Source organism: Heterocephalus glaber, unplaced genomic scaffold (genome assembly GCF_053883595.1).
Source record: "Heterocephalus glaber isolate CG9 unplaced genomic scaffold, H.glaber_assembly_v1.0 deba00001428, whole genome shotgun sequence".
NCBI classification, from domain to species: domain Eukaryota; kingdom Metazoa; phylum Chordata; class Mammalia; order Rodentia; family Bathyergidae; genus Heterocephalus; species Heterocephalus glaber.
The window spans coordinates 10847900-10875814 of NW_028258293.1; the positions used below are offsets into that span (position 1 = coordinate 10847900).

General features: G+C 47.8%; 1 protein-coding gene across 19 annotated transcripts in view; it reads right to left on the reverse strand.

The window, feature by feature from the left end:
* Nav2 (neuron navigator 2) overlaps positions 1 to 27915 on the reverse strand; it is a 665125-nt gene that overhangs the window by 26421 nt on the left and 610789 nt on the right. For all 19 annotated transcript variants that reach the window (XR_015451332.1, XM_087211232.1, XM_087211229.1 and 16 more), the window contains 8 exons: positions 27433 to 27621; positions 21126 to 21178; positions 16521 to 16544; positions 16332 to 16406; positions 11645 to 11728; positions 11162 to 11273; positions 9620 to 9765; positions 6648 to 6820 (listed from right to left, as the gene is read on the reverse strand). Coding sequence is in view for 18 of the 19 variants with exons in the window: in XM_087211232.1 (XP_087067358.1) it covers positions 6648 to 6820; positions 9620 to 9765; positions 11162 to 11273; positions 11645 to 11728; positions 16332 to 16406; positions 16521 to 16544; positions 21126 to 21178; positions 27433 to 27621 (856 nt within the window). In the remaining variant the exon portion in view is untranslated. The remainder of the gene's footprint in view (positions 1 to 6647; positions 6821 to 9619; positions 9766 to 11161; positions 11274 to 11644; positions 11729 to 16331; positions 16407 to 16520; positions 16545 to 21125; positions 21179 to 27432; positions 27622 to 27915) is intronic.

The following is a 27915-nucleotide window of genomic DNA, read 5'->3' on the forward strand; positions in this document are numbered from 1 at the left end:
GGAACGTTAATGACTTAATGACAACAGTGGTTCCGAGTTCATCTCCTTTCAGTCCCCTCCTGAGCAGTGGTCCACTCTTGCTTTGCAGATTTGGCAATCGGAATGGCTGTCATGTGCCTTTCTGCAAAATTCAATAATCGAGAGATAAGCGGGAGACAGCAGAAGGTAGTAGTAGCCTTTAGGGTTTGACACCCCACCCAGTGTGTACACAGCTGGGGCCCTATAATGATACCATATGGCCTTGGAGGTCTAAACCCATTCAAAGAATGGTCAATGCTCTGATTAGAAACTCCAAGGTTAAACAGCCCGGGATGACTTGTCTTGACCCCAAAAGGAGAAAACTTAAAGATACGGGAAGAAGTTTATCTGTCTCTGATCTCACTGGATTTGCCTCCTACACTCAGAGCAAAAGGAGAAACATTTTCAGGGCTTACAAAGCAGAGAGGACAATGTAACAGGGAAGCCAAAGTTTCATCTGTCAGCCCTGTAGCTGCTTGGCTGCTCGTCCGTCTTTTCCAGCTCTCCATGGGCTCAAGGTCACCACGGGGCCCTGCCAAGTGCCTCTTTCTGAAGAAAAGGCTGGGGTGGGCTCCTTTCTTGATGAGTTAGGGTCCTCTCTAGACTCCTGGCAGGTCAGTGCAGAATGGAAGACCCCCAAAGTCATGATGAAATGGAGTGTTCGAAAAAGATAGTTCTATTGAAAAAACAAACAAACAGTGCTATGGATTGTAAAGATCATAGCATCTGGGGTATTGGGTGATCCAGAATAGAAAGCTTTGACGCTTACTGGACTGGAAACAGGGAGAAAAAACAACAACCCTAAAACCTCCAAACCTCAAGTTCATAAAGTTACAGAGCTGAAGCTGATTATGTGTGAACGCAACGGGAGCTTGTGGTCACCGCAGAGGGGCCTCATGAGCCTGCTCTCCAAGACCCAAGTGCTGGATTTAGGGCCAAACAAAACCTGACCTATAAAAGCTAGGGGAGGGGGTGGACATTTTAATTGCTAAAGGAAAACAATTTATAAAACTATTAAAAGAGACACAATTGTATTTTGGGGATGGGAAGAACTAGAAGAAAAATTTAGCACTTGAACAACCAAATCTTTCTGGTGCTATTTTCTTGACCAATACCTGATCTGGTCTGTTTGGATTTAAGAGTAGAGCCTCTTCTTATTTTTAAAAGTTATCAGGGACCAAGGGAGCTTCTCAGCTTCAACATCTTGAAAAGTGCAAGGCACTCCTGAAAATGTTGTTAGTCCTATTTCATGCCCAGGAGAACTGAAGCCAATAGATTTAGGGCTAAAAGGGCCAGAGACACAGAAGAGCCTTTAGAATTTACATCACACCTCGACCACCAGCCCCAGCTCTGGGCTCGGAATAGTCCTGCAGTTTGCAAGCTTTATCTACAGAGCTATGCTTTTTTTTTTTAGGCGGGGAGTGGTTTGCAGGGGGAGCTTGTAAAAACTGGCTCTTTCCTGAGAGGACTAGGGCTTCCTGGTTTCAGTGGAGGGTAAAGTTTCCAATGCGACACTCCATTCTGAGCCAAACCACACCCTGCACAGAACAGTCTGCTCGGGTCCCCAGGGTGTCGGACTGGTCTGCCCTGCGCCCCAGGGCGAGGCACTCTGCTCCAGTCCCCATCACATGGTCTGTACCTTTCCCCCAATATTTCCCCATATGGGTTACTCTGCAGAGCTTGGCCCATCGATGACTTTCCACAGGTGCTACGGCCTGCGTGTCTGTCCACTTCCAAACTCACGGTGAACATCATCCCCAAAGCCATGTGTTAGGGATCTCTGGAGGAGGGGCCTTTGAGAGTAATTAGCATTACATGAGGTCACTGGGAATGAGGCTCGGAACTGAATTTGTGTCTTTATAGAGGAGGAAGAAAGACCAAGTGAGTAGGCTTGCTCCGTCTCATCATTCGATGCCCTCCACCACCCAGCTAGGCCCTCACGCCAGAACCACGAGCTAAATAAACTTCTTGTCTTTATATACAACCAGTCTGTAGCTTTCCATTATAGCAACAGAAAATAGTCTATGACAAAAGAGAAGCAAACTAAAATGAAGTCAATTTGTGTTGGGGTTATAGGAGCCTTCCAGAATCAGCTACCTGAGAAGGATACCCTACAACACAGAGATGCTAGGGAAAACAAGTTCTCTTATAGCAGTCTGAACTAGTTTTTTGGCCCTGCTCCTACTGTCTAAGATAAAGCATTCCCTTTCCCTTGCTTGGTTCCTTCCCCACACAGACCTATGCTCCATCACCAATAGTTTCATTGCCCTTCACAGGTTACCCTCTGCTTGGCTGCTGGCTCCTCCAGCCCGAGGCTTATTCTTGCATCGTTTCTAGTGTCTGGTCTTATTAGTACTGTAACTATCGCCATTTCTAACATGAGGAGGCTGAGACAGAGACATGAACATGCCCAGCATCATACTATTCAAGCACAAGGTTGGGATCAAACCCGGAAGGTCCTGCTACGCTCCTGAACGGTACCCGGTAGGCACTGAATCCCTGTTTGTCTGAGGTGTGGACCACTTACTGAGGCAAGTATGTGTTCCAGGCCCTAAGCTCTTATTCCAGCATGTTCCCACCGTCTTGTCCAGGGGTGGGGTCGGGGGCATACCTCATTTCAAATGTGTGGGAAACAGCTTTCCCGCAGCGGCCATTCCTTTTGCCCACGGGGTGGGGAATTCTCTAAGCTCAACTCCTCTGCCTTTGCTTTCTCCTTTGAACTCCCTCTCACATCTAGATTTGCACATTCTTACAAACCTTTCAAGGTTGGAAAGAAGCATTTTCTCTCAGCCCACCCTTTGGAAAACTTGACCAAAACCAAACATCTCCAGTGTCCACGGAGGCTGTGGAATGTAAGAACAGGGACTGGGAGCCAGGAGCCTGCCCTGCCCCGTCCCTGTGGGAAAAGTGGTTTGGGAGAAGCATCCTCGCTTAGGGTCCCATACAGCAGAGCGCATGGCCACCGCTCTTCTCATGTGACTTGGCCGCCCAGGGCATGTGGCCCCCTTGCGGTTCCCTCCTCCTCGCAGTTTCTTCTGTCTTCTCCAGGGTGTCTTCCCACCTCGCTGCCTGCTCTGCTTCCTTCTGCAACTTCAAATATCAGCATGCCCCAGAGCTCAGTCCTTGACCCTCTCCTCCTCCTCCTCTCCATCCCCTGGGAGAACTCCAGTTCCTCGGCTTTCAGTACCACCCAGGAGCCTGTGTCACCCCATCTATGCCTCCCAAAACTCCGGGCTAGCTGGCTCCAACATATGAGTGTCTGCTGAGCATCTCATTCTTATTGTGGCTAAGCCAGAGCTTCTGATTCAAACCCCACTCCCATCTGGGTCTCCCACCCACCCCAGACACCCAAGCTGCAAATCCAGAAACATCCAAGATTTTTCTTCTCTTTTCCTCATTCTACACGTCTGCTCTACCACCACATGCCCTCAGCTTTGCTTCCAGAACTGAATTCATCAAGGACTCACCAATACCATCGTTCATTCACATCACCAAATAGTCGGGTGCCTGTGAAACCAATATGGTACCTACTTCCATGGAGCCTTTAGGGGTAGGGTGAGGGACAAAGAACCAAAAACCAAGGGGAATTTATACATCAGATGGCAATAAGTACAACGGTAAAAAAGGAAGCAGGGGGAAAGGGCTGGCAGGGAGTGCAGGGCTTTGCTGGGTGTTGCTTTATGCAAGGTGGACAGGCCAGGCCTTCATAAGGCCACGCTGACCTGAAGATGTGACTGTCCCGAGGGGGAATGCATCAGATCAGGTGCACAGTGAGGGCAGAGGTCTTGAGGCAGGGAGTGGGACTGCGGTGGTCAAAGAACAGCTTGTAGGCAGAGCGGCATGGACCATGGGAAGGGACTGCTGCGTCTGTGACGCCCCTCCCTTCACTCCTGCTCTGTACATTCCTGTGCACAGAGCACTCTTTCAGATTATTCCCCTCTCTGCCCAAGACTTCCTCAGGCCTGCCCACTGCACATGAACTCAGGAGCAACTTTCCTTTGGGCCCAGACTTTGCATGCTGAGGCCCTGCCTATTGCTGCAGCCCCTCTTCCTACCACTCTGCTCCTCGAGGTCCAGGGACAGCCAGGCTGGCCACCCCTCTTTCTCTGACAGATCCAGCCAGGTTCCACTCTTGGTTCTTTGTGCTGTTTGGGAGGCGGATCTGGCCACCAAAGCCCTTTTCCTCCTTCACATCTTCCCCTGCAGATGGGGCAGCCCTCAGACCTGGTCAGTGGACTGGGGAGAAGGGAGAGGCACCTCTTCCAGGCCTGGCCCATAAAACCCTCCAGCAGGATCTCCTCCACTTCCTCCCCTCTCGCCTGCCCTGGCTGGAAACAGAGCGCCAAGCAGAGGACTCGGTCAGGGAGGGCTATCTGCTGACGAGGAGATTCGCATTGGTTTTGGAGCAGGGCAGAAATAAACAGCGTTAAGGAAAGCCACTGAGCTTGCGATCGAGTTTGTTACAGCAGCTAGAGTTACCGACCAGAACTAAGTGGTGGTTCCTCCCATACAAAGACCTCAGCTGAAATGTCACCTTCTCAGAGGGGCCTTTCCTGACCACCCCATCTCAAGCTGCTGCCAAGTACTCTGTATTCCAGACCATTTTCATTCATAGCATTAACCCTCTGTGCTACCTGACTCTTCTACTTTATTCAGGATTCTCCATTTAACATCCACCTCCAACCCAAGGCACATAGCTCCAGAGATGGAGCTCTCTTGGTCCCCGATGCTGCTGTAACAGAGCTAGGAAAGGTGCATGTCACTGAGTGGTGGCTCAGGAGGGCAGCAAGCAGCACTGTGTCATGTCCCCAGCAGTCCCTACTCTCCCCAGGGTGGGCACCTGGGTAACGTGCTCCTTAGACCCTGCAGGACACCAGGCACACAATGCTCTGCTACCCTGGCTAAGCAAAACAAGAGTTCAAATCAGTATACCAAGGGTAGACCATGGCTTCCTTCTTCTTGTGAGGGAATGAGTGAATGGGGAGGCTTGGGATGGAGGATGGCCTGTATGAGACTGACCTGTGTTTATCTGCTGGGCACACAGCTGACCAAGGAGGAACCACGTTCTCCACTATTCATCCAATCCGTCACTCAAGAAAACATGAGGCACTGCACGGACAGACTGAGGCCCAGCCCTTCAGAGTTCCTCTTCCTCTTCCTCTCCTCAAGATGTTACCCTCTTCCGTAAAAGAAGTCCACGTCCCTGTGGCCACCCTGTTAGTACAGTGCCCTAACAGTGCAGGAGCTGATCATCTCCATGCAATGGCCAGCCTGGGTGGCCCCATCTTTCACAAGGGGGTGGTGGGGATGGTTTCCACTCTTCTGCTTCCCATCTTCCGTGCAGTTGGTGTGTCAGAGACCTGGCCTCTGGACAGTCCCATCTTCCCTGCTCTTCCACCACCCATCTAGAAGCCACCTGGGCAGGGCTTGGGCGCTAGCACAGGCTGCTGCCCTCAGAAGGCTGGCTGGGTAAGCAGACACAGTGTCGGCTCTATTGACAGAGCCTCCTGAGAATGAAGCATGACAGAATGGGGAGATGCAGGCCTTTCATACTACCTAATTTGCCTCTCTCAAGCATCCAGTGAAGCAGATGCAATCGCCTCCATATTAACCAACCCAGAAACTGGGATGTATATCACCAGCCTCCTCTTTCTAACCCTACCCAATGGCTACTCTGACCACAGTCCCAGATCCCCTCTCCTCCTAGGAACTGTCTCCTCTGGCTGGTAGCTTTCCTTGCAGACTACATGTGATCTTGTTCATCATGGATGAGTCTAAACCCAGCACAGCATGGTCTCACATGGAATTCAGCCACATGAAAGGGGCAGAGGCAGCCTCCCTCTGCTGCAGGGAGCCAGGTGTGCCACTTTCTGAGTGGATACCAGGGTCCCCACTCCCCTGCACCAAGACATTCCTGCTCTTGGTGTGAGAGACAGGGCCTCTCCGGGCCTGTGTGAGGTCTGAAGCACAGCTGAAACCCTGGAAGCAGGATGGGCAAGGGCAGATGGCTCTTCTCCAGTAGCCCGGGGAACAGTGACGTACAAGCTGCCATCTCATAGAAAGTTCAGTAGAATGAATCACTTTACAAAATCCACAATCCTTTGGTAAAGAGGACTGTCGCTAAATCTCTCCAGCTTTTATAGATCCAGTTACTGACATCAAAGAGTTAACAAATTTTAATCGAAGAAGAAAGGTATGGTCTAAGTCTTGTCACCCAAATGAACCAGAACTTTAGCAAAAACTGCCAACACTCCTAACACTGCCTACCCATCATGGAAAATGGTTCTGGCTCTTTTACATCAATTTATCTTGTTCAATCCTTAGGATAAGGAGACAACAGTCATTATCCCACTTTGACATGGCAAGAAATGCAAAGTTAAGTCACTTTAAGGCCAGCTACTGATCTCAGGCACCAATAACACCGTAACCTAAACCTGAGTTTTCTTTCTCACTCAACCTTCCCATTCCCAAAACATGGGAAAACCAAGCAAAGTCCCCTTAAAGCAGAAAAAGAAGGTCCCAAGGAGGCGTGTCATAACAGGACTCACAGCCTGTGTGTGTTTGGGGAGGCTTCTTAGGGGCTCAAGACATCATGTGACAGACAGGGTGACTCCAACAGACAGACTTACAGAGAGTTGGAGTGAGAATTCCTCAGCAATGGGGTGGATCCTGTGGAGCCGTTGTGTGGTAACTTTGGTGAGGAAGGCAAAGAAGAATCCGTCATCTCCTCAATGTCCGAATGAGAGGATGCCGACTTAGGGGACTTCTTCTTTCCAAAAGCTTGCTTGAAGGAGCTGCGTAACTGAATATGCAAGACTGTCAGTCTTGCAGGGGCTGCACCAATGCCTAGGCCTTGGCTAGCCAGACATGCATACAAAAGAGCAATTAATTCTCCCGAATCCCCCCACCAACAGAACAGGCGCCCACGGCTCTCTGGAATCAGTGCATTAAGGGAAGAAGAGTTATCGGTGCTGACAGCTGGGAGGACTGGACCTCAGGTAACATTCCATGCCTACTCTGAGTTCAAGACTAGATGCCAACAGCAAGACAGAGCCTGGCTCAGCAGATGGGTGTCGGGAGGATGAGTTACACAGCAACAAAGCGGGGTGCGCAGACGGGGTGCCAGGTGCCAGGGCGAGGTTAGTCATATCAATGGATGGGTTAGCTTGGTATCTGATAGGAAAGTTGGTCTTGCTTACCTCATTAACCTGCCAGAGAAAACGCAAGCAAAAATGGGGAAGGGGAAGGAAAAAAGACAATTTTTAACAGAGAAAGCCAGTGACAGGGAAAGCTTTGGGCTTTTCGGATGCAACATGGCTAATACTAAACACCAGGCACAGAGGAGGTCTCCAGGAGGCATGGGGGCTTTCACCAGCCAGGGGCACTTTCCTCCATGAGAGGAAGGAAGGGCAGGCCTTGGAGTCCCTAGAATCTAGGTCTCCCTGCCTCACTAAATAGTTGCGCCCAGCTTCTCTGATTTACTCCCTTTCTCCGGCTCTTATCAGTCATCTTGGTGGTTGGTGGTTGAGTTTGGAGTGGGGGTGAGACTTGCTTTCTTTTCTGAGCAATGCAGCCTTGTGGCTGTACTGGCCCCCCCAAAGGGCTGTATAGCTCCTTGCCGTCGCTATCAAGGACAGCCCGCTGTCCTTGGACAGACAAGGTGATCCTTTAGGCAGGGAATTAGGCATCTTGCTCATCAAAATATGGACAGTCATTTAAGATTTTTAAAAACCGTATTAGAGGGCTGGGGATTTAGCTCAGTGGTTCTGCTTCCTGCCTTGCAAGTGCAAGGTCTCAAGTTCGATCTCCAGTACCAAAAAAAAAAATATATATATATATATATTAGAAAAAAAAAGAATGGGATTTTCTAACAAGCACGTAATAAATTCAATGCATTCTCTGCCAGGCATGGCGGAGCATGTGTATGTCAGCTACTTGGGAGGCTGAGGTGAGAGAATGGTAAGTTCCAGGCTGGCCCAGGCAACTTAGACTCCATCTTAAAGGAAGGAAAAAAGCAACTCTCTGAAAGCCATGAGCATGTATTTTTCTAAACTGAAAAGATAATGTCGTCTTGAATAAAGGTTTTTTAAAAAAAGTAATTTCCTCTTCCTAAAGTCTATTTTTCTTCTGAAAATATATTTTAGGGATTTTCTTAGCTGGTGAAAAATTCAGAAAATGGGCCATTTGGTAAACAGATGAGATTTTTCACCCATCAGTGGGTTTCATCTCTAACTGTATGTCCAGCTTGCGGGAAAATCTAGACCCGATTGCTCTCTCATTTTCTACTTCTGACCACATTTCCAGAGAGTAGTCATAGAAACGGGAGGATTTGGCACACAAGTCAACAAACGCAATCCTTGCCCCTACCTCTGGTAAAAAGCCAGGTGGAGGAGGAGATTATGAAGATTAGACAGAATTAAGCTTTGGGAAAAGCTGAGAATGCCAATTATCCACACTCCCTGATTTCACTGATAACCAAGAGTCTAAAAGTAACATAAACAAGTTTTATTACTTGACTGGGAGAGATAATGAAGATTTTTCATAGAAAATAATTTTCTCTTATCACTTCAAAAATCAACTCGGACTATATTTATCCAATGCATAGTCAAGGTGGCAGCCCGAGTTAACCCTATTTATTTTATTTAACTTAGGAACAAAATCAATCAGAATGATGAGAAGGTCACACTGAGCTGGTCTTCAATGTGGCTCCAAGGCCAATGATCAATAATCAAATTACTAAATCTCCAACTCCTCTATCACTGGACCTCGCCACCCATCCAGGACAACATGGAGTGAGGGAGTGGGGTATGGAATGGATGAAGACACGGAAGCCACTATGAGAACACGGTGCTGTCAGCACTGGCACAGGAGCTTCTTCGAGCAATGGCTAACATCAGATAACTTGGGGTGTCCCTGCCCTCAGGAGGAAGAGCAGCACAAGGCAGTGCTCCAAAGCCTGGACAGCAGGACTTGTAACTGGACAGGGGTAGGACTTTCCTAGGAGAGCGGGTCACGTAGAAAAGCAAGCAGCTCATGGGGATGGAGGGTGGATGGAGAAACACTACATTAGAGATCAATTCTATTACATTCTCCATTCTGGGGTTCCAACATTAGCATTATCAAACTTTCATTTAGAGAACACAGTCAAAACTTTTTCCCAACAACCTGGTTTGATGCTCTCTATCTTAGGCAACTATATGAATAAATAAAGATGACGGTGAAGGATGGGATAACCACTGATTCATGCTCAAAAAATACTTTGGATCTAAGTAAAAAAAGGGCACTTACGAGTCGCTATTCTAGGACTCTGTGCCAACATGGATGAGGAAGAAATGACACATATATGAAATGAAAGGTGAGGAGGTCATAGAAAATCTCATGAAAGAGAAAAACTACAAGGTGGTGGTTTCATCATTCCTCGTGTTTTGCTGAGCACATTGGTTTTACTAAAAACCTATCCACACTCATTTCTGTGGGACTGCTTCCAAGGGTTTGTGGTTCTGAGGTTAAATAAGGGCCAACCTAGGCTTTTTCTGGGGGACACTGGTTCTGCTGAGGGCTCTGTCACCAGTCCCCACAGCGTGCATGGGTGGACACTCACCCAGTTCTTCCTCTTCTTCTTCTTGGAGTCGCTCTCGATGTTGCTGCCCACACTAGAGTGGCTGGTGGCGCTGTTGATGCTGGAGACACTGTCGGAGGAGTGCTGTCTACGGATGCGGAGGTCTGCGGCCTGCGAGGCGCCATTTCCTGGGGAGCGAGGCAGGGCCAGTCACCACCTCCTGATTTGGGCCCAGTCCCTTCTCCTAGCAGTGGCCCTTAAAATGAAACCCACACATTTGGGGATCCCTAGCTCTTCTCCACTGAGACGTCCACCACCTGATACCCACGGCTGACTCCTAGGTGTAAAAGTAGGTGTTGCTCTGTCCTCTTTGGTCACTTAAATGGCATCTACCTCTTCCTGCCTTACAAAACATAAACCAAGGGAGGCTTACAAACAATGTCCCCAGCTCCAGGCCTCTAAGCTGCCCATAGGCAGGAAGATGGGATTCTGAACTGAGGTAGTAATCACCTTTGTCCTCAGCCCCCTCTACCTGCTCCTTTTCTTTCTTTGTTCTCTTTTGCAGTGCTGGGATACAGCTCAGGGTCTCGTCCTACGAGGCGAGCGCTGTGTCACTGAGCCACACTCCCAGGCCTGCTCCTTTGCTGTCTTGCTCCTGGCTGCTCTTGCCCCCTTTCCCCCATGGAAGCAGCCTGCTCATCTCAGCACATGACCCTTCCAAGTGCTGTTCCCGCTGCTTGCAATTCTCTTCCCTCCACTGTCCGACCAGCTCTCACTAATCATTCCTGTCTCCATTCTACCCTTACTTGGTTTAGGAGGCCCAACACCCGGACCAGGGACACTGAAAATAACAGGGATTCATGAGCTAACACTCACTGCACTTCACCGCTGAGGATAGGACGGTACCCGGAGCCACACCCTGAAGAGCACCAGCGTTAAAGCTAGGCAGACTCAGGGACTGGTCCCAATGATGTTTCTGTCTCCTCTCTGACCTCAGGAGGCAACTGTTCTCCCTGAAGCTCAGGGCTCTCATCAGTGTGATGCCAAAGAGACAGTGTGACACACAGTGGTTGTTGTGGAGAGTTGAGATAATAAATTAAATAACAAAAACACTCAGCATGGTGCTTAGAACATAGGTTAAGTGTCCTGAAAGTGCTAGCTATCAATAGTACTCTCAATCTGTTTTCTACTGTTCATACTGTCAGCACAGGAGGTAACTCACCTGCACATCCGTGTTGTTTTTAACCCCAACTAAAGATAAAACAATTTATTCAGACAAGTTTTCCAGGACAAGTAAGAGTCCCGATGAACCCACTTCAGTTTCTCCCGTGTCAGCGTGTAAATATGGAGGTGTGAATGAAGTTAAGGGCTATGATACACTTTGACACTCTACCCAGAGAAGTATATTGTCCTTCCCTTTTGTGATATCTCAGAGAAGATGAGCTAGTCATCTTCATGCAGGCCGGAAAGAACCCCATGTAAGGCGCCTGTGTTCCAGGACCTGCCCTACGATTCAGAGGTGGATTCTAAGCCCCGGCCCCCGCAGGGAGGTTGCATCATGCTGAAGACTGTTTCTTACTTTACCTTTGCAGTTGAGCTCAGGAGTGTTAATTACTCCATTAATGGCAGCCTGGGCAGCTGCGTTCTGTTTCTTTAGCAGCTCGATGGTTTTTCTTAACTCGTTCAGTTCTGAATCCTAAGGACAAGAAATACACATTGGTCCCTCAGATCCATTTTGTATGGAGCTGTACAGACCTTTGGGAAGGACAACTTGGCTTCCACGGCGGGGGGGGGGGGGGGCAACAGGGCCCTCATGTCCTGCAGGAGGTTGGACCAAAGTGGGACCCATCTCGAGGGACATATGAGAACACACAGGAGTGGAATGGGACCACAAGGCCAGCCCTCGACACCTTTACCATCACTCCGTCTTTACTCAACAGATCTACTCTTGGCAATTAAACTCTACTAGTCCAAGAAGTATGTGAACATCTACATAATTATCTGAAGTGAACGAGACCAGTATAGTTGGGTTTGCTGTGAACTCCAAGCGGGGAGCGAAGGCCTTACCTTCTGCTCGGCTGTCATGGTCAGACTCTGGAGCCTGATGGTCATGTTTCCGAGACTCTGCTCAAAGGCTGCCACGAGGTGGGCCTGTGGGGGAGAGCAGGGGCTCAGTTGGGTTACCCTGCGAGGCAAGAGTGCCTAAGAGATGCTGGGTCTTCAGGACAGAAACCCTCCTGGGACCCCTTGATCTGGTCCCTGCCCACTTCTTCTGCCTCTTCTTGCACCTCCCTCCCCACCACTCTTTGGGATTAGTTCGACCAGCTTGGATTTTCTCCAAGCCCCTGTGACCCTTCCCATCTCAGGCCCCTAGGCACCCTTTCCCCCTCTGGCTAGGATGCCCTTGTCTCCGGCCTGAGATCCTTTTTATGCATCTGTCTTAAGAGCTCTCTGCTTAGGCCTCTGTGACACCCCGGGTCTGGGCTGGCTCCCTCACACTCACTCTCAGAGGCTCACTACCCCTCTGACCTGCTTTATGAGACTGTAGCTAGAAATACATGTGGCCTTATGATTGCAGGTTTATGTTTGTGTTCTCTACTACACTGTGGGCTGTTCTTTTGTTTGGCAAGCAACAAGTTCATACTAGAGGTTCATTGTAAGCGTGTTTGCAGAATGAACGAACAAGTGGGTGGCATACATTGCTTGTTAGAATCCTGGTTAATAAAAGGCACTGCAAGGCCCATCTGCTACCTCCCCGGAGAAACCTCTCCTGGTACCCCTGGGGAGATACGACTTCCCTGCAGACAATATACATGTCTGTTAGAACACAACATCAGTCCACTCTGATTTTATACATCATTAGGACATTTTAAAAATATGGCCAATTATAACTAAAATATGTATCCATTTTTCAAAGACATTACAACATGGGAAAAAAAAAGCCATGCATCTTAGAATTGAGAAACATGGCATTGTCCTGCTACCCCTTCTCTGTCAGTTCCTTTTCTAGGGCAAGGAGGAACTGTGTGTCCCAACACCAGGCCTTCTCCATAGGCTGCAGAAGAGTAAGAAGGTGAGATGTTGAGTGATTGAGTGGAGATCCTGATAATGTCATTAAAACCAAGAATAAGCCCCAGCCAGGTGTGGTGGTATATACCTGTAATCTCAGCACTCTGGGAGGCTGAGGCAGGGGGATTGCAAGTTTGAGCCCAGGCTGGGCAACTTAGTGACTGAGCAAGATCCTGTCTCAAAATAAAAAATAAAAAGAGGGCTGAGGCCGTAGCTCATTGATAAGGTCCCAGGTTGAATCCCTAGTACCGAAAAAAAGCCAAAACCAAAGAAAACAAAACAACAAACAAACAAACCAGGAATAAAGGAAGGATACTTTTTCAAATAGACCTAAGGAATTTCCAGCATCCACTAGCTAGCTAGGATCATGTGACCTCCAAACTAACTCTGTAATGGAATAGTGGCAGGTCCTCTAGGTATGGCCGGCTCTGCGACCGACTGGATGAACCATCAGACCTTACATCTGATGAAAGCCAGTACTGTGTCTACCTAGCTCCCCTGTGTCCCCACCACTGCTGGGGAAGGATACACATGGGAGGGTCAGTGGCAGTTCAATCTCAGGAGGCATCTGATGAGAGACTCGGAAGCTCTGTTTCCTGAACTTCATCAAGCAGGGATGGTTGAGGCTAAGAAATAAAGCTAGTGTTATGGTTTAGACTTGGGGTGTCCCCCGCAAAGCCCCATGTGTTTGTCTGTCGGTGATTGGATCATGGGGGCACTAAACTGAATGTGCTAACTGTGCCGTTGGGGGGGGGGTGGGGTGGTTGGAGGAAGTGGCCCAGAAGGGTACATCTCCACCCCCAGCTCCTCCCTTCTCTCTCTGCTTCCTGGCTGCCATGATGTGAGCAGCTTTCCTCTGCCCAGGTCCTTCCGCCATCTTGTTTCTGCACTGGACCCAATCAAACATGGACTAAAATGTGGCCAAAATCAACCTTTCCTCCTTTAAACTGTGGGTGTCAAGTATGTGTCCCACCAATGAGAAAGGGCTAAGGCAGCTAGGAACAACTGTTGGCAGAAAGCAGGGGCACTTGTAATAGGAGAGTAACTTCTCCAGGACTCTTCCTGGTTGTATTCTTGCCCTCTACTAAAAGTGGAGAAAATGCCTCTGTATTTTAAATACAGAGGCATGCTTTTGTTTGCAGTGGAAAACATGGTAAAACCAAAGCCACTCAATTCAAGACAATCACACAGTGAACTAAAGAAATGGGTCAGGATACAGATGTCTAAATAACATCCTCCACCCTTGTGTTGTAGAGCAACCAGAGTAATGACAAAGTTAAAGTTAAAGTTAAAGGCGAGTGATTCAGTTTCCATGGGTTTCAATTCTGCATTTCATTGCCACCCATGATTCCATTGTGAGCGTTCCTACTTTCTATTCAGTTAAAAACAAAACCAAACACCCGACCCCAGGAAGACTGCCCCTAAGCAGGTGTTTTTGCAAGCTCTGAAAAGAAACCACACTCCTCCACAGAGCCGGAGGATCGCATTCTGCTGGCCAGCCAGCGGCCCGCCTTTGTGTCCAGAGAGCGATTATGAAAACACTAATGGAGAGGCTGAGCCATGCGTGGTCTCTCATCGAGTGCATTCTCACATTCCCAGGGAAAACAAACATGAGTGGTGTGGAGACACCGAGGGAAGGTGGCTTTGACTAGTCTGTCTCAGCAAAACAAACACAGCCCGCTCTATGAGAAAGATGACCGCCAATAAGACATGTTAGTGCTGCCGGTGGTACGCGGTAAGGTTAAATATTTACTTTAAAACAATACTGGATTCAGTGGCTTTCATGAGGAGCAAAACACTTCAGGACTAATACAAGGGATCTCACTGTGATTGCTCTGGAAGAGAGAGTAGAGCTCAATGGACCCCGGTAAGGCCAGCTGTGATGGGGGATTAACCCAAGTTCACTGAGAAGTGAGCTGAGTACTACCTGTCGATTAGTAAAAGGCTGCAGTTGACAGATGTTGCTTTTAACTAGCAGTCACCCAGAATCACCTGGAAGAGGTTATTGTCACACCTCCTATGTTTGGGTCTCACCCTGGAGACCCTGGCTCATTGGGTCTGTAGCTGGTTCTGCGTTCAAAAGCACATATTTGGTTATCCAGATGAACAATCTAACCCCAGACCACTTACGCTATTTTTTTTTTGGTGCTGGGGATTGAACTCGGGACCTTGTGCTTGCAAGGCAGGCAAAGGAACCACTGAGCTAAATCCCTGGCCCCTGCTATTTTTTAAGTAAGATCTAAGCCTCATAATTCAGTTCTCACTTCCATTTCTGAGGTCCTACTGATAGCAGCATTGTTGAGGGCAGAGGTAAAGAAATAAAGGATCACAAAACAGTCACTTACTATGTTAGGCTTTTGGGGGAAAAAAATCAAAGATTTCCCGAAATGCAAGAGGATCTAGGAGACTGAATCATCACCCAGGCAGTAACTGTAATTAAGGTGCTATGTACTCCACATGCAGACCCTAGAGACATGGTTTCCTTGGGTAGATTCAGCCTCAAGCTGGGAATTAGCAGGGCAAAGGCTCCAGGTAAATGATCGCCGTACTTTGGAGTATTGACTCCGCATGCAACCTTTGAAGTTGCTTTCCGTTTTCAGAGCACCTGCCGGGTCACATGGGGTTCCGCCTGGGCTGTGAACTCGGGGGCAGGAAGCCTGGTCTCAGAGGCACCTGGGCACCTTCTAGTAACTCAGGCTCTGGCTTTCTGAGCATCAGCCCTTGCCAGGCCCCAGCTCTGCAGCAGAGCCCCTCTAACGGCCACACTGACGGGGTGGGAGAGGCCTGCCTGTGCCCTGGCCCTCTGATCTCACCGCTGGCTGCAAATGCGCAGGCAGGGCTGTCCTAACAACCCACTCTGTGCTCTGCCCTTTGTCTCTTCGATGCCTCCTTCCTCTCCACATCCTTCTCTTTTCCGCCTCGCCTCTCTCCTGCCTCCAAGCCACAGCTTCTAATTATAGCCCAAATGCACCACGAGGTTTCACCTTGGCCTTCCCACAGAGCATTCTCTCGGGCTGGAATGCGGTCCTCCCCCTGCACCCTCTCCTAGGTGACATCCATCAGATGTCACCCCCCCTGGGAAGTCCTGCCTGACCCTCCATGAAGACCGAGACAGGCGCTCCTTATGTCCTTACAGCTTCTCGCCTTATCTTGGCCATAAGCATGTTATAGGAAAATTATTTGTTTTGTCTTTCCACAGTCTCAGAGGTGGAATGCTAAGATAACAGTGACTGCACTGGCTGGCTGCTGAACTCACAGTGCCCGGGGCACAGCTGGCATTCAAAACCCTTGTTGAATTGAATGCTGGTTGGCAGTGTTTTCCGGACATGTAATCATGCATATTATAATTACAAAGCAGCTTGGCTATTTATTCTGGAGCCCTAAATTTCTTTTTTTCCTCCTTTTCTTTCCTTTTTTTGTTTTTGGTGTGCCCTTAGGATCAAAATGTTCACAAAAGGGAAGGGAAAGGAGAGCAATGTTTTGATGAGTACTTAATATACCGCCAACACAGCTCACACGAGGTGAGGGTGGTCAACCCCACTGCACAGATGTTAAAGAACACAGGCGGTAAAGGTCAGGCTGATCAGCGCTACCGGCAGTGTTCTGGGATGGGGGCCCCACGGTAGGATCAGAAGCAGGGTGGTCGCTCCGGTGGCTGCAGCTCTCACCCCACGGCTGTGCTTACGTTTGCTGTCAGCTGGGTGGTCAACGCTGAGACCTTCTCCTGGGAGGCATCCAGTTCCCGCCTCAGCTTGCGGATCTAAAGACGACAAGGCACAGGGTTACCTGCTGTTGGACTCCATTTCCAGGTTGAGCTCGGCGACGTATCAGGTAATAGAGAAAAAGGAACTCCAGCCAACAAACTGTTCCTTACCTCCGACTGGCACTTTTCTTCTGGCTGTAAATAAATCATAAGGAAAATCAGACAAGTTTAGGAGCAAAGCACAAAGCAGTCCAATCTATGGGGAACATCAAATTTGGATGTTCAGGGAAATCTAGTTTCTTTCTGGTGTATTTCTGTGGGAAAACTGCTTCAGTTAAATCGATCCACTGGAAAGGCCAAATACAACCAGCATATTATTTTAAGAAATTAGGAAGAATTAAAACAATGTTCCAACTGTTTTGGTTGTGAGGAGCTACCCTGCCTCCACGTGTAGATGGTAATAAGGTCAAGTATTCAGGAGAAGGTAAACAAGGAAAAGAACAGGAGCCACAGCCAGCAAATAAAAATGCAGGATGCTAAATTAACATGGTTTTTAAAGACTAAGTATGTCCCCTGCAATATTAGGGGACATGCTTACATGAAGACATTATTGGTTTTGATTTGAACTTCAAATTTCATAAGGCATTCTATAGTTTATCTGGCAACCTCATCATCTAGAGGACAAGAAGGACTGCTTCTTGGCTGACTCTGCCCCAGTTTTTCCCCTTCCTCTCACTTCTAGCTCACTTCAGCAAGAGCTGAGTGGAACAGAAAGGCCTCAAAGTGAGGGGGCTGGTAGCCCCTATTCAACCAGGCAGGTCACTCTACCGTTTGTGAGGAAAAATGGGACCTTCGTATTCCTGCTGGCCGCCTCAAGTCCTCCAATTACCTATGACTCTGGGGGTTAAGAGCGAACTCTGTGACAGTTCTTATTGCACAGCCTTCCATGTTAGCTCTGGGTAAATGGCGACACAGGTGTCTGCCACAGGAAACTAAGACTCTCTTGTCCCAGAGAGGGGCCTACAAGTGCTAGGCAAACCTACTGCCGAAGGAACCTTCCCTGGCCCCTTCTCCTGTTCCTGTGGGGGCCCATGAAGAAGAACCTACCCCTTTCTTGGAAATGTTGGAATTATCCTTACCCTTCCTCCATTCCTGCTTTCCCCAGGAGTGGAGAAATTACTTGGCATCCAAGGAGGGGAGTGAACACTGGTAAGGAGCCTTTTTTGTCCCTGGGTCCTTAGAATTGCCTAGTCTAATTTTATTACCAATAACCCTGTAATTTTGTGAAATCAACACTGGCTCTAGTGTCTAGTCCTGTTAGTTCTGAACAGAAAGGAGTACGATTCATTAGATCCTGTAGACCCACACTACAAGCTGGAGCAGGTGGGCAGCTGCTTCCTGTTGATCTCCCTTCACCCCACGAACCCATTTGAACTCCCTCCTGATCCTGCTCAAGTGCCCTTGTTCCAGGATGGCTCCTAACAATGATAACTTTTCAGCGAATGGGATCAAATCATTTAATCTTTGTAGTAACTTTATAAAGTAGTTTTGCTTGTGTTCTTTCAGGGGTTTGGAGTGATTAAATATAGCCTTGAACGTGAACAAGCCTCTGACCTTGTGTTATTTACCATCTGGTAATAATAACTAGCATTTACTGAATGCTTGCCATGTGCCAAAGACTATTTTAAGCACTTTACCGTCATTATATATTATTCCTATCACAACCCTTTGAGGTACTAATACTATCACTACTGCCTTCCGTTTTTGCATATGAGGAAGCCCAGAGTGGTTAAGTAATTTGCCCAAAGTCGTAGCTGGTAAGTTTTGGAGCTGGGTGAATCCAAAGCAGTCTGGCCCCATAGCCTATGATCGTAACCAGCACATCCTCCTACCGTTTTACTATAGCTTTCTAAAACTAAGTCCTCCGACATCTGAGTATGATCCAATGGGGAATTCTGTGAGAACATCACAGCTATCCAGCATTTGGGAGACTGGTAGAAGCCTGTTACCAGGCAGAACTACTCATACAGGTCAACCTGTCACACTACCGCTATTACCACTTTTTTGTGTGTAGGACTAAGGATCGAACCCAGGGCCTTCACAATGAGCTATATCCCCATCCTTTTTTATTTTGAGACAGGCTCTTACTAAGTCACTCGATTGACCAGGTTGGACTTGAACTTGTGAACCACGGCGCCAGCCCTTTTCTTTAAAAACAGGCTCCTGCTAAGTTGATAAACTACCCAGGCTAGACTCAAACTTGCCCTCCTTTTGCCTTAGCCCCCCAGAGTGTGGGGATTTTAGTCATGTCCCACCACGCCCAGCTTCAGGACCAAGCCTGCTTTTAAACACTTCTGTCGCCAGGCCTTAACAGCCCCAGCTGTCTGTCACTGTGCCCACCTGTCTCTAGGGGTGGCTCTCCATTCCCAACAGCAGCTGGGGAACTCATGTGCTCTCTACCCCAGGCCATTACTACCCTTCTGAAGATCAGGGGATCCTATGGGGAGCTGTGGGCTCCATCCTTTGAGTGATTCCCTCGGGGAACTCAACTGCTGCTCCCTCCCAACCAAGAAAGCAGGTTTCAGACCAGATGTGGCTTCTGGGAAGCTATCTCTTTCCAGGGCTGGCCATGACTACTGTGTGGCATTCATTTAGCATCATCATGCCTTTTCTTTCATTTGTAATTAAAATTGCAGGCAACTCAGGCAGAATGACCATTTTTAAATATCCAAGAATTATACAGATTTTAAGGAAAGACCCTACTGTTCTCTAATTAGAGACTGTAAGACTCCCAGTTATTAAGCAGGCTCCTTGGTCTGAGTCTGTGGTGACTTAAGAGATTCCCAAAACCGCTTCTCAGATGACAAACAAGAACTGGCTCACCTTAACATTCACACAGAGCCGGAACATTGCTCCTGCACCTCACCATTTCCCAGAGGCTAACAATAGATGAGGGACCACACATCACTGTTAGGTGGTAGCGCAGTCTAGCTGGACTTACAGTTTTTCTTGGAATTGGCAGACTACTCTGGCGTGAAAATCTTCAAGTGTTAGGTTATTTTGTTTTTAAGTCTGCAAAAGCAACCTAAATTCTCAGAGAAGGCACAAATAAGGATGGTACATGGGCACCTCTGACCCTCTGACTCATGGAAGGGCAGAGAGGTCCTGGGGACCCTACAAGATCACCCTGCTCATTCCTGACATGGAAGACAAAATGGAGACTGAGTTATAAGGTGACTGATACTAGCCCAAACCAAGGTGACAATAAACCGAGATTAAACCTTGGGCTCCTCTTGCTGTCCAAATAAGTTTGTAATTTAAAAATGTTATAATTAGGTTTTTGGAAGTTTATTGAATTAGCATCAACTCAGAAAGGACAATTTCAAGTTTCACAAAAATACCATCTTCATGAGCATCCAGAAGACAGGGCTTTTACTGCAAAAGCTTCCAGGAGTCGGCACTGAGGGAGCCCTGGGAGGGTGTACAATGGGTTCCTAGGTCTGAATACCCGGAGGAGGACGAGGGTATGCTCCTTCCTGTGTTTGTGTAATCCAGTCCCCAGTGTTTCATGCCTCTGAGGGGCCAAGCCCCTGTGGTGACTGGAGCCCTGCGGGTTCCTCTGGGGAAACGTGGGGCCCGCAGTTTCTACCAAGGCTGGTCTGTACCAACCCTGAGAAAGAACAGTCCCATGTCCCTAGGTGCCCTCAGGTGCCTCTGACTTCCTCTTCCAGCAACAGGCTGCTTTCTCTCTAACCTGTGTCCTTGGGGCTTGGTCCATAGCCCGGCACAGAATGTGCCAATAAGTACTGCTGAAGAAGCCAATGCAGGTTTGAAAGCCAACTTTTGAGGGCTGGGGATTTAGCTCAGTGGTTCCGCCGCCGCGTGCCTTACAAGCCCAAGGACCCGAGTTTGATCCCCAGTATCAAAAAGAAAGTACCGTTTCAAGTAATCGTGAATCAGGGTTTCATGCTAGAAGAAAGAACTTAAGTTTATCCACTAGCTGACAGTGGGAAGACCATCTCGATGCTCTCTTAGTAGACAATGGCTTCAGTAACCCCTCCTGGAGATTACTATATACATAAAACCTTTATGAAGAAAGCCAGGACCCAGTGATGAAGTGTCAGATAGGACGATCAGCTGAAGAGAGAGGAACTTTGGAGCTGGAGGGGTGAGGTGGGAAGCAACGGAGTGAGAGTCTCTAGAACATTCATTCAAATCTACCTCTGATGAGATCCAGGATCAAGGATCAAGTGCTTACCCTGAGTTGTATTACGTTTATTGCTTATATGTATTTTCTTATTTCTCTCAAACCTACTTCTTGACCCTAGGAATAAAAAACAAGAGTTCTCATCCTCTAGGAGTCTATATTGTAATGAAATGTAACCTTCGGAACACTTAACCCTCATTACAACGCTGTTAGATGGGGCTGCTGTTCATTCTACTTTACAGATAAAGAAACTGAGGCAGACAGAGGTTAATAAAATGTTGCAAGGACTTTCTCTTCCGAGAGTACCAGCAGGTGGCCAATGCCTGTCCTACCTCCTAACTCATCACCACTTTTAAAAGGCAGCCAGTTCCGGACCCATTGGTCAGCACATTACAACTAATATGTGTTTGTGTATTTCAAATCTTGCTCCCTACTTATTCGATTCCTTTATAAGGGAGGTTCTCTCTGGAGGAGAAACATTCACATTTGCTTCTGAATTTGGTATCCTGACTTCATTCTACATCTGGTAAAAGAATGGTCATCACCACACAGCACTGATTTATACTCACTGTAGAATAAATGGAGGATGTGCTGGAAACCAGGGAGAGTGAGGATCCATGAACTGTTAAAAGAAAAAATAAAAGGTGAGTTGCAGAGCTGGCTGCTGTGGAACCAAAAAAAGAGCCAGGGAAGGAGGAAATCAGCATTAGAGGACACTGCCCAGCCTGGGATGCTGAGCCTCGCCTCACCTTGGCCTAACCTTTCCTTGTTTGGATAGATCAGTGTCAAATAAGAGACAATGTCCGACGGAATTCACTTCTCTAGTCCTACCTTTTCCCTTATAATCTTCGAAATATACTTTCTCCCTCAACTATCAAAATAATATATGATTCTGGAACAAAAACGTTAAAGTACAAAAGAGTATTAAGAAGCATATTCATTGCCATAAGCTGTAGTGGCTCATAATTCCAATTCTCAGAAGCAGCCTCTTACCATCCCAGTGTATTTTATTCCACTCTTTTGTCTAATGTGTTCCTTTAGGGCTGAGACGGTGTTGCACACTACTTTATACCCTGATCACATCTGTCACTTGTAGATGCAAAAAGATGAGCTGATTATTTTGAGCCTAAGAAGCTGTTGGCTAATAGTGAATGCATCTTTAGATGACTATGTAGCAGAATATTAGTTTTAAAAACCAGTCACCTGAAATACAGACTTTTCATTTGATTTCTCTCGTGTCTACAAAGTGATAAGCGAGAAGTGTTCTATTTTCTATTTCAGATCGATTCCAGTTGACTCAGAACCATGTGATCGCTTAGCACCTTTTCCTGTCTCCAGTCAGGGTAGACATTTTGTGATCGGTATTAATTTAAAGCCTGGACTTTTCTAGGATGGGATATTCTGGCTGCTTTCTCTTTTGGGAACCGGGTCCTGTTTTCTTGGCAAGTTGCTGAAAGACAGAACTATTCCCGTGTTAAGACGCTGCACAGCTTTCCTGAGCATGGCTGGAATGCCCGGACTCCCACACTATGCGAGGCAGACGCACGTGGGAGGCTGGGGAGGGGCTTTCCATGGGCACCAAGTGGCATTCACAATGCAGCTCAGTGGTGGGCAGAAGACAGCTGCCAACAAGACACCGATGAGCAGCTCAGCCTAACACTTGGGACTTGCCTGCAGTCCTTCCCCGATGCTGCTGTCACACCATGAATCCTACGCTTCTCTTCTGAGCAGGCCTGCATCGTCATCCTTCCCACCTCTCAGTGTTTGCCCATCCAGTTCTCTCTGTCTGGGATGCATCCAAGTACTGCCTTGGATCCAAATCAGAAAAGTCTCCAACGATGCCACCTTCATGAAGCCAGCCTTTCCTCATTTCCCCTGGATAATGGCACCACATGGACTTCCTCCCTCCCCTCTCCACACGGCTCTTGGTTCGCCATCCTGGCCTTCTCCTTTCTCAGCAGGTGCAGTCCCCAGACCATCACTATCACATTGACCCTCCTTAGCAAGGACCTGAGTTCCAGATCTTTTCCTCCATTCTTTCTCCACCTGGCTAATCTGACTTACACCCCATAAAAATCAGTTTAGGGTGTTAATGGCCAATAATGGCTTTCTGTGTTAATACATGGCACACATGAATAGAGGCCTCTGAGGGCCCACAATAGTGGCCTAATGTTCCAAAGCCGGAAGTTACTTGAGCTCATGATTAGATGGGAGTGGAGAGAGCACATCAGAGGCCAAGCTGGGGAAACATATAGTCATTCTTCAATCACGCGTGCATGCAAACTCTGCCAGAAGCTGGCTCCAGACACCGGCTCAGGACCTGTGGCTGCTGGCAAATGGAAATGTTTTCTTTCTTCCTACATCTCATCCACACAAAGTTACGGACACGGTTTCAGCAGCAACTCAGTGCAAGCTTGAGCCACTGGTGGAGAGGAGCACATCTGGCAAGGTGAAGGTGGAGGTCATTACGTTTCTCTGTAATTAACTCCTCTCATTCGGTAAACAGCAACAGCAAGGCTGTGGGCCAAAGGAACAGACTCCTTGGTGTCCAGAGTCGACCCCAAACTGAATGCGGCTTGCCTGAGCCGATGACCTTGGCCCTCCAGCAGGCAGCCTGAGCCAAGGCCCAGCCACGCCGAGCGGGTAGATACTTCTCCACAACAAAATGTTTCTGAGCTGCAGAACCCAAACAGCTTGCTAAAGCATGTTGTGCAGTTTTCCTTCCTATACCTGCACCTCCAAAATTTCACAGCTACCAGGAACTATGAGCCTGTCTAAGCCCACTATTCCATTGGGGAATCTCACAGAAATAAAGGACTTGCTCTGGTCACGTAGCATTTCAAGAACAAGATACACAGACCAGAAGTCTGCAGACTATTCTGCTATCGAATACTTGTTTACTAGTTTCTGGGATTTTTTTTTTTAAGCCTTGGGGTATGTTTCTGAATGTTTTCCTAGTCCTTTTATGTAATTTGTCAGGCACAAGCCAAGACTGATGTTCAGAAGAAGGATGCTTTGGGTAGCTGTAGAACTGCTAGACAGAATGAAACAACTGGGCATATTTCAGTTAGTAAGGCAATCGAGTGCTTCTGACATCATACTCCAGCATCTTACCTACATACAAACACAGTTTTATAATTAAGACACTAATTAAAGCATAGTCTCACAGTACTGTTGTTTGGAGTGATCCTCCTCATCACAGAGAATCTGCAGGTAAAAATCCAAAGACCCAGTTTCTATCTTTCATTAAAAATAAGTGAATTAATGTTCAGAATGGAGTCCAGTAATGTGGCCAAGCACACACAGGTATCGGGAAGAGACAGATGGGCATCCAGACATCTCTCCCCCATGCTTGGTCCACAGCTGAGACGACAGCCGAGCAACCTCTCCCCCAGCAAAGGAAGCATAACGGAACAGAGGACAGATGGACAAAACATCAGAGTTTGCCTCCAAAGATTTAAAAAAAAATGTCTTTAAGCTACTGGAGATGCAACCCAGGATTGCTCTCCCCCTGAGCGACATCCCCAGCCCCAGCCCCCTTTTTATTTATTTTATTTTGAGTCAGGGTCTCGCTAAACTACAGTCTGGCCTGGAACTTGTGATTCTCCTGTCTCAGTCTCCCAAGAGCTGGGATAACAAGCATGCACCACTATGCTCCCAGATCAAAAAGTTTTACTAGCCCAGCTGAACTGAATGTGAAGATAAGATTGAGTAGACAGGCATAGGATTGGGAATCAGGAGACTCAGGACCTCACTGTGCCCTAAAGTCACTTCTGCCTCAATTTTGTCATTAAAAAAAAATGCAGATGATAATAGCCCTTAGGGAGAAGGATATAAGATGACAATTACAACAATAGCTACCATTGACTGAATGCTTACAGTAAGCCACTCTCAAAGTTATTTGCTAAATGCTTTCTAGCATTTATCTCACCTAACCTTCACTTCAATCCCCTGAAGCAACTACAATTATTTTTCACTTTTTAATGCACTGGAAACAGGCTGCGGGATGGACCAAGTCCCTTACCTGAAGTCACAGTGCTAACTGTGGAGGTGCCGGGATTTGAGGCAGCCGGAACCCAGGGGCTGGGAACACAAGTGCACTGCAGGACAGGCTTCCCTTACGACTAAGCTGCTCTGCGCCTCTGGATTCCACGGAGACAGACAGGATGGGGTTTCAGTGTTTCACTTCGCACCAGCTCTCAGTGATGAACCATAGTCATGGGACTTTTTTTCTCCCAAGACCTGCTTTACAAATGCCTCAAGCATCCTTCAAAGTGCATGCTCCTAAAGTTGACTTTAAGGTTGCAGAAGGTATCCGATGGAAATCATGTGCCCGAAATAACACCAAATATCTGCATCTAGGCCAGGCCTGCACCCAATCTACATATGTATGGTTCCCACTTCCTTCAAAATGGAAAGTGCTAATTAAATCGCACAATACCCTCCCACAAATACTTGTGGTAATTCTTCCTAAATTTCTATCTTGCCTTACAGCACACAATACACCTAATTGACTATCTAATTGACTATTGTAAAGAGGTTCTGTTTTGGGCCAAATGTGAGACGTGAACTTCTCAACTGTCCCTGCAGCCCTAGGAGTTTGTCAGTTCAAAAGGAAAAAAAGTCTTCAGTCAGAGGAATTTAAAAGCCCTAATTACACAAGCTCGGTTTGGTTTTATTATATAACAGCCTTGGAAGAACTAAAAATCCACCTGATACCAAACTTCTCAAAAGATGAAAACGTGATGTGCTCCAGTACACTGGCAGTAGTGCTCACCTCTTCCCCCAAACTTTGATTTTTACCTCTGTGCTTCAATTCCATGTCAGCATGAATCATTCAGTTCACAGAAGTCTAGATACTTCTCGTGGGCAAGAGCTTTTTATGGGGGTCCTCGTGACAGCCCAGACGTCCCAGCTGAGCTACCTGACAGCTGGATTCCAGGTGGAATAAATAAAGCTTTCTGATGATACAATGGCCTGGACAAAGGTTTGGACAAGTTTCCACACTCAGGTACGTGTGTGGCAGAAAAGATGATTGCAGCCCAGGACGTTTGTCCATACACAACTTGTCACCAGGGAAGTTGGGGGCCCTCTGTGGCCATGGCTAGCACACGGACTGGAAGGAAGTTGGAGACAAACTGCTGCCTTCCTCACTTTAGGATCAACATAGCCTCCACTCTTATTGCTCCACGGTTATAGCTTTTTGTTTCTTGGTACCTGCAATCGAACTCAGGACCTTGCGCTTACGAAGCAGGCAGGATGCCACTGAGCTAAATCCCTGGCCCTATAACTTTAATTTTTAGCCCTTAAATCTACAAGCCTCCCTCCACGGCTCAGGCCCTCCCTCTCCATCCTCCATCCCTGCAGTCTCCCATAATTGGACTTACAGACTTGTGCCTGCCCTTTGATGTCACTGGATGCAAATGATGCCTATATCAGTGGGGAGAGCATTACATTGCCAACAAGATTAACTACGATTAGCCAGGGAGAAACAGCTCTGTATCAAAACTCTTTAAAACTTTTGTTTGTTTTTTTTTTAAAAAAAGGACACTGGGGTCGGGGATTTAGCTCAGTGGTGCCGCCTCCTGCCTCGCAAGTGCTAGGACCTGAGTTCGATCCCTGGTACCAAAAACAAAGCAAAACAAAAAACAAAACAAAATAAATAAAAAAAGGACACTAGGCAAAAGCAGACACTGGTACCTTGTGATTTCTCTCCCTTTGACTTGGAACTTCTTAAACAATCACAAATGTCTTTGCTGTTTCTGTTGGGAGGATGCTGGGCACATTTCCCCACTCTCATAGGAAAGGGGAGCAGAGGAAAATCACCCCTCCATTCTGTCTGTCCCTGGTTACAAGGCACAGGCTGGAGATTCTGAGCTGCCTGGAAGTCTGCCCTGATGCTGTGCCTACAAGCCATGGTATGTCAAGTGTTACTGTGTTAACATTTACACACATTATCTCATCTAATTTTTATAACTCTGCAAGCTGAATACTATTATTACTAGAATTTTATCAGTGAAAAGGAAAAAAACAAAAAAGCAACAGCGACTCAGAGAGATGAAGAAACTTGTCCAAGATCATATATCTATGGAGTCACAGAGCTGGAATTCAAACTCTGCTAGTCTGACTCCGGGTTCTTAATTCCCAGCCAGGGAGGATGCTTTCAATGTCCTATGAGCCTGATCTTTGTGGGGTTGGGGGTGATGTTCCCCTACAGCATTTTGATGGCTTATTCTCACTCACACCTTGGCGGAAGGAGTAAAGTTATGAAGGGGGCTGACAAAGCAGCCCACAGAAATTTTCTCCCATAATTCTGATCATGAGTAAAATTATCAATGAATAAAACCTAAAAATCCAACCCAAGATATTCCCAGTTGGCAACCAAAGAAAGAAAAAGGCAAAAGTGAATGCACAGTGGAGTGCGGTAGCGCATTCCTATAACCCCAGCACTCAGGGTGCTGAGGGAGGAAGATTACTGGAAGTTCAAGGCCAGCCTGAGCTACATAGTGAGTTCAAGGCCATCCTAGGCTTCAGTAAGACTCTGTCTCAAAAAATCCAAACTAACTAATCCACCAAACAAAGAAATAAACAAACACTGGCGCTTGGGAAGAGAGAAAATGCTGCAGTAAGCAGCACAGCCAGTCAGCCCAGGGACTAAACTCTCCAAAAACGCCCGCTGCCAGGTGGAAGCTAGTGGCCAAGCCTCACCAAGAAGCTGTGACCCATGTCCTGGCAGGTCAGCTAAGGGCCAGACCAACTGACAGCCAGAGGACAGGGAGACAGGGAGACCCTCACTGGTAGCGTCTCAGGTCAACAAAGTGTAGTTAGAGGAGCGTGAGCCGTGTTGCCTAGGCGACGGCGGGTCCCCTTCCTTACCTTCTTCAAAGCCATCCCGGAAGGAGCCCGACCGGCTCACGGTTCTGCTCTTCTCATCCAGGGACATGGAGCTGTTCCGGAAGCGGCTGTCGGTGTATGGGTCGTACTGCCCATCCGCATTGGACAGGCTGTGGGTCCGCAGCATGGTGGGGTTGGACAAGCTCATCTGGGTGACAGTGGTGGGACTCGCTGGAAGGAAAGAAAGGGAATCAAATGGTGGAAATGTGGGTCTCCGTTCAGATCCCAGATGGGGACAAAGAGGAGACTGCTTATCTCCAGCCGTACGCATTCCTGCCAACTCCTCTCCCTGTCTGTTCGCTCAGAGGTAGTCGCATCAGCATTTGAGTTACACACTTGGAGCTAAAAATATGGGAGGGAAGGAAGGCGGGTCAGCTCCCAACCAGGCTCCGGGCCTCGGCGTTCCAGCTTGGCACGTCCAGACAAGCCAGTGTCACCTTCCAGGCATGAGCTAATGACTCCCCG